This window comes from Propithecus coquereli, unplaced genomic scaffold, assembly GCF_000956105.1.
Source record: "Propithecus coquereli isolate 6110/MARCELLA unplaced genomic scaffold, Pcoq_1.0 Scaffold19, whole genome shotgun sequence".
Taxonomy (NCBI): Eukaryota; Metazoa; Chordata; class Mammalia; order Primates; family Indriidae; genus Propithecus; species Propithecus coquereli.
The window spans coordinates 8,936,198-8,943,518 of NW_012143856.1; the positions used below are offsets into that span (position 1 = coordinate 8,936,198).

Genomic DNA, 7,321 nt, shown 5'->3' on the forward strand with positions numbered 1-7,321 from the left:
GTTATTACCAAAAAATGCTACAATGAATATACTTGTAATACTTTATTGGATTCATGTGCAAAAATATTCACAGGATAAACTCCTGGAAGTGAAATTGCTGAGCTAAAGGGTATGTACATTTTAATACTTTATAGATATTTATTGCACAACTGCCTTGAAGGAAGTTATACCAATTTACACTCCCAAGAAAAATGCACAAGGGTCCCCATTTCCCTACACCCTAGCTAACACAGGATATTGCTAAATGTTTTCATCTTTGTAAACATGATTTTTAGAAAATGGTAATTCATAGTTTTAGCGTGCATTTCTCTTACTATTTGAAGATAAAGGAAATGTAATGCTATTAAACCTCTGCAGTCAAATGACCTAGCCACGACTCCTGAGTGAGACACTGTGGTGAATACCCTCAGGATCAAACATCTTTGTATTTATAAAGAGGAGGCTCCCGATCCTATAGCACTAAGTGTACGCCACGTGTGTACACGTGTAGTTAATTAATTATATTCAGCGGTGGCGAAGGTTTGTTCGGAACCAATCCGACATTCTCACCAGGTCCCTCTCTGGCACGTGGTCGAGGTAGAGCATTGTTACCATGAGACGTATGTTTGTACAGCTGCCCACCACCTCCTCCATGAAACATTTTCCCCATTGGCTTCCCTGCTGTTTCTCTCATGGATTTGCTCTTAACTCACAAGCTGCTCTTTTCCCAGTCTCCTTGGCTGGCTTCTCTCCCCTTCTGTTTTAGTAGACAGGGGAGCGCCAGGGCTCTTTCCAGGTTCTTGTCTCCTCTAAACACATCTTCCCCATGGGTTACATCCATTTCCATGGGTTTCGATACCAGAGCCATGACTAGAGTGAGGCCACTGAGGCACCCAGCACATAAAATCTAGGAGACATTTACTCCCAGACTCATCCAGGCGCAGAGTGGGCCGTGAGTGTGACTGCCTCCTTACGTTTTACACCCGAGGCACCTCCTTGCCTCACTTCACCCTCGTCTAGGTCCTGTTAAACATCCAGTCTTCTCCCTGAAGACCTCCAGAAACCTCCAGAAACATAAATCCTGTTTGACATCTCTACTTGGAGGTCTTACAGGCAACTCGAACTTACAATATCTAAAACAGAGCCCTTGCATCACTCCCCACCCGGTACCCAAACCTCTCTCTTCTATTTCTCTATCTCAGTTAACAGCATCACCATTCATTCAGTTGCTTGGAAGAAAATTTAGGAGTAATCCTTGATTCTTCTTTTTTGACAAGTCCTATCTTCTGTCTCCAAAATGTATCCCAGATATGACAACCTCTCACCACCTTAGGCCTGCCCCCTCTTTCACCTCTATAAATAGCCTTCCCAGATCTCCCTGGGAAGGACAGGGACATTTGTCCTTCCCTATTCCTGTGGTCACCACTCATCAGCCAGAGTGATCTTTTAACCTCATGAAGGAGACTGTGTCACTTTTCTACTTAAAACCTTCCAGTGGCTTCCAAATGAATTTAGAATGAAAAGCAAACCTCTTGCCACGGTCAACAGACCAGGATCTATGAGTACAACAATCTGATCCTGTGTAACAGTCCCACTTCCACCCGCCCGTCATCTGCCAGGCTCCACCACACGGGCTAATTCCCGCCTCAGCTGTGCTTCTTTTCCTTGGAAAGCTCTTCCCCTAAATCTTTATGGGATGACTTCCTTCTCCATGTTCAGGTAGCTGTCGGTTCAAGGGTCAGTTTCCTGACCGCCCCCTTCCACTCATCTGATCACTCAAAATCTCATTACCCTATTTTATTTCTCCATAGCATTTACCACTATCTCAAAGTATCTTCTTGTTACCACTGCTTAACAGCCCTCCCCAGTGTTCAGGGGCTTAAAACAAAAGTTTGTTAATTGAACTGGACAGTTCTTGATTGAGTCTCTGCTGCTGTTGCAGTTACATAGCCAGCTGGGTAGGCGTCATCTGGTGCCTTTTCTGGGCTTGACATCCAGGACAACCCTTTCCCTCACATACCTGGAGCCTCAGTGCTCTTCCGGGCAGCCTCCCTCTCCAGCAGAGTGGCCTGGACTTCTTGCGTGGCAGCTCACGCCTCTAAGAGAAAAAAAGCAGAAACTGCTGGTTCTCTCACAGGATATGCCTGGAACTGGCACAATGCACTTTTGCTGCCATATTCAGGAGGCCGAAGCAGTCATAGACCAGTCCAAGCTCAAGAAGACCGAGGAAAAAATTCTACCTCTTAAAAGGGGAGGTGACACATGTGTCAAAGCAGGGGAGGCACTGATAGTGACCATCTTTGGAGATAAGCGATCACATTTATTTGTTCACTCCCATTAGGTTCTAAGCTCCGTGAGACAACAGGGACCTTGTCTATTTTGTTTTATGGTGCTACTTTCGGCACCCAGAATGATGCCTGGCACATAGTAGGTGCTCGATAAATAAATTAAGCACTTGATAAATGTTTGAGAAGCTAAAATAGACTGAACTAAACCTCCCCAGATTGGTCCTGCTCGGTTTGCTGATGCCAAGCATGCTGATGTCTCACCCTGTAAGAGAAACCCTACATTTATAAAGTATTTCATTTCCTCTGCAAACAAGAAAAACTTGCCCTGAACACAAAATCTAGAAATAGATTTGGTGTGTTTTCTAAATGGAAAATACTTCTCATAGCACCAGAAATTATTTTCTCACAACTTTGTGCTACATCAAAATATTGAAGTTGACTGAAAATACTCCATTCTTTAATCTTGGTGTGGACTAGAAACCATGTGTTGTTTTTTTTTTTTTGGTAACAAGGTAAATAAAAACCTCCTGATATTTGAACTTCCCCAGATATCCCCAAACTTAAAATATCATTACAAGTTAAGATAGATTTAAAAAGTGACTACTGAGAAATGTTATTTGAGTTTAGCCATCAAAATGTACAATTTTGGTTTATAAAGCCAGCATTTGTTTATTTAAATAATTATATATGACCAAGGGTAGAAAAAAAAATTCCATCAAATCTTCTCTTTGCTAATTTTTACTGGTGAATTCTATGAAATGATCCTGTCTTTAAGCCTTTTTATAAACTCCTTGTCAATTAGTTAGAATGTCGGAAGGATTTTAGTGATGTTTGAAATTTAAAAAGGAGGGATCTAACTTTTAAAATTATACTTGCAGACTACTGCTAATGAAATTTCTTCTAATTCTTGTTTTGTTTTGTCTTTAGTTTTCCCAGATTTGCTCAAAGCAATCCCAGTGAGCATCCACGTCAATGTCATCCTCTTCTCCACGATCCTTATTGTTTTAACCATGGTGGGGACAGCCTTCTTCATGTACAATGCTTTCGGCAAACCCTTTGAGACTCTGCATGGTCCACTAGGGTTGTATCTTTTGAGCTTCATTTCAGGTAAGTACAAAATTTTACCTGAGAAGACAAGTGTGCTTTTCAATATGTCAAAAGATGGTCTACTGAAATATAAAGTGACAATATATATACAGAAATGTTCACTGTAGTATTATATATGACAAATAAAAAGTAGAGAAATAGCATAACTATCCAACAATAGGGAATTCAATAAATATATTATGGTAGTCTATATGAATAACTATGATGCTGACACCAAATTATATTTCTGAAGATATAATCAAGATGATAAATGCTTGTCCCAAAGTTTTAAGTGGAAAAAAGCAGTATGTAAGCTTTTATAAATATTATGAACCTAATTTTATTATGTGTATAAAATATTGAGAATATACATCTAAAATACATATTATGTATTTTAATATATACTCTATCAACATGTATATGTATGGAGGCTATATATTAATATAAGTATATAGGGAGGAAATATATTCAACAGACAGATAGAGACTCCAGTCTGTTGGTTATCTCTGAACAATGAAATTGTAAGTGATTTTTATTTTTGCTCATACTTATCAATATTTCTAAATGTTTAATAATGTGCCTTTATTTATTTATAATCAAAAAAATAAATAAATGCCATCAAAAAAGCATAAAGAGCCAGTATTCCATCCACATATGAGTTGCCATGTTCAGGCCTGTAGGTACTTTGTATAGCCTAATGGTAGGTGTATCTAGGCAAGGATAAACTCTAAACCCAGAAATTTGTTCATCAATAAACATGTGCCACTCAATAGCCAGGGCTGATGGAAAAGAATATAAAATCCAGTCAGTGACAAAGGGTATTTACAATATGTTTTCAAGGAGGAGGAGAAAGATGAGAAAATGAAAAATACATAACTCTTATAGAGTAGTTTTTTCTATAGGAGCTCTCTGATTTTGCCCCAAAGATTCCACACTTTGTCATATTCCTGAGAAGTAAATAATTTTATTGATGATTTCAGTGAGAGATGAGAGAGATTACAACTCACACCAGAAAACAATGTAATAAAAACCTCTATTCCACTGTTTCTTTTTTCCCCTGAAGTTGTGCCCTTTTAGCTGCCGGTCACCAGATACCAGGCATGAGGTTCCTTCTTGCTCTTGACACTACTCCCTTCTCCAACACAATTCAACTCCAACCACAAATTTGCACAGATCCTGCTCTATAAAACAAAGCCCTGTATTTAACAGGGACTCACTCATCTTCAAAGACTTGCAGCCTCTATTAATTGTTATTTGCACACATTGCTTAGGGTCTTACCCCATTCGCATCTTGCTAATCAAATTATTCTCCCAACCAAAGTAGGTCTCTCTCTAGCGGGAATTCTGCAAATATTTTCTTTATCCTATGAGAGCAGAGTCTAAGTCTTTCTTGTCTTTGTATCTTTGGCAAAAGCATCCAGCATGAAGGTCTGCACACAGTAAACAATTCAATATGTATTTGTTGACTTGAGAAAGCAAGTCCAGGAAGGAGATGTTAACTTGGTCACCTAGACAGAACAGGTTAGAGAAATCAGAATTCAACTGGGGTGGAGTTAGCAGAGCAGGCCCATCGAGGCGGTAGGACATGAGCCAGCAATGAATAGGACAGAATATCATAAAGAAAGCCAAGGGCTTTGAAATCAGGGAAGAAGAGTAAGAGCACAGGCTCAGGGTATGGACAGACAGATCATGAGAGTGACTCAATCTCATGTGAAAGTCTAGGTTAGGAAGGGGTGTTGGAATTACTCCCCCCCAACCCCCAAACATCCAAAACCAAACTGGTGGATCTGGGTGGTATGCCATTTTAGTGATGACCATTGAATCAATCAGGATCCAGCCAGAAAACAAAATACACACTATCTTAACAAAGGGAACATAATGTATGTCAGCGGTTCTCAAAGTGGAGTCCTCAGACGAGTAGCATTTGCATCATTTGGGAACTTGATAGAAAACTGAAGTCTCAGGCCCCACTCCGGACCTGCTGAATCAGAAACTCTGGGGTGGTGCTCAGCCACCTGTGTTCCAACAAGCCCTTCAGGTGATTCTCATGCAAGCTCAAGTTTGAGCTATAGGGAATTGGTTAAACAGGTGTCGGAGGACTGAAAACACAAAAAGGAGACCCTGAGGTATCTCAGAGATGGTAATTTCAGAAAGCAGCTCCATCTCTAGGGCTTGGGGAACAGACAAGAGTTTGGCTTTACCAGAACTTAGAAGCTTGAGGGGAGGCCCCAGAGCACTGGGTCTCAACCCTGAGGAGTTGCGCCGTACCTGTTTGAGACTCTGTGAGTGTGGAAAGGGGTTGGAAACTCCCCAACTGTTGCCGCCAGGGGAAGTGCCAGCGGCCAGGCTGGCAGGAACCGCAAGAAAAATGGAAAGGAGCAGACCCTTCTCCCCGCGCCCATCTCCCCTCTCCCCTGGTGCTCACATTTGGCAGAAAGCAGCTGGCAAGGCAGAACTAGTCTGGGGGGTCTTGACGCAGAATCACAAAGCGGAGAAAAGAAAAGCTGGTTTTGAAGGTGAGACACAGCAGATTAACCGGCACAGCCGTCTAGCGCTGCAGCTTCTGAATGAGATTCAGAAGAATAGCCCATTTGGAAGACAAATTATTTGACAGTTCTGACAGATGACCAAACTAATGGCATTGGAAAAGCAAGATGACTCAGAGAATGCAGAATCTAATCCAAGTTCCAGATCTTATCTCGGCCTTTGGCCAAGTCTGACGCAAGGAGAACCTGAACACAAGTATATGCGGGAACAGTCAGACCCCGCTTAGGTCGTATTTTATCCATCTTTCATTTTTTTTTTTTTTTTATAAAAGCAGGTACTCTAAAAAGGCTTGCGAATCGGAGGAGGAGAGGGGGAGAAAGGAAGGGAAGGAGCCAGCTCCAGATGTGTCTTGCAAAGGATACAGGCCTAGTGTTTCCAGATCATTCAATGATTTTTTTAAAGCTCCTAATACTTGTTTTTAAATACAAAAATTTTCAATAACTTAAAAACTTTGTGTGACATCAAAACATGTTTGAGGGTCAGATGTACTGACAGTCTGTGACCTCTGGGGCTAAGCAAGTCACTGGAATCACAGATGACCTTGTTCCCCTTAAGTCACATACAGTACCCAGAAGCCCCTAGACCTTTGGAAATATTTATCTAAAGTTGTAATATTCGTGCAGACCCTGGCTCTAAACCTTGACTGTGTAAGGGTAGGGTTTGATAGCCTTTATCACAAACACCCTAAGTGTGAGCCAATGCTTCATACACTCAGAGGCCAGAGACTGTATCGAGGGTCCTTTGTTTCTGGTGTGAGTCCCATTCCATTAAGAGACCCCAGGGGCAGCTTCCTTCCACTGGGTTTCCTCCCATTTCTCTCACCAATGTGCTCTGCCCAGGTGGCCACCCTCACAGTCACCAGAGAAAAATGCCTTCCTTCCTGGACCTCTTTTCTCTTTTTCTCCTTCCCACTCACTTATGGGTCCCCCAAGCTTCCCCTTTTCCTTTTGTTAAAGTCATTCCAGGGCCATTTCTTCAACTGTCTACTTCCTTGCTGGATGGGGACCCAAGCCGTGGCATCCGGAGGCATGAGGAAGGGGGAAAGGCGGGGGAAAGGCAGGGGAAAGACGTCTTCCTGACTCTCTATGTAGAACTTTCCACACTACCCCAAGTAACAATGCTAGGGGCATCTCCTACGCCACCCTGTGTGGTGCATGCCAGACCCTTGAGGTAGAAAAGGAAAGAGAACAACTCATTGGACCAGGCCAGCAATGGCTTCGGTCACCACAGCTCACTCATGCTTATGGCTTGATATTGAGTTACGCTCCTGAGTCGGCCACTCCTTCCACTCTCACAGCCTCCAATTGAGCTCACATTCCTCAGCATCCTCTGTGTGATATCTCTCACCACCATCAGCGTTGCATGGAACCCATGCAAGTCAGCCAATTTGCTCTTTCTCATCTTGCCATTTATAAACTGGT

General features: G+C 42.2%; 1 protein-coding gene across 1 annotated transcript in view; it reads left to right on the forward strand.

Moving 5' to 3' along the window:
• CLRN1 (clarin 1) overlaps positions 1–7,321 on the forward strand; it is a 39,524-nt gene that overhangs the window by 21,981 nt on the left and 10,222 nt on the right. The window contains exon 2 of the mRNA XM_012642876.1: positions 3,195–3,374. Within this exon, the coding sequence (XP_012498330.1) occupies positions 3,195–3,374 (180 nt within the window). The remainder of the gene's footprint in view (positions 1–3,194; positions 3,375–7,321) is intronic.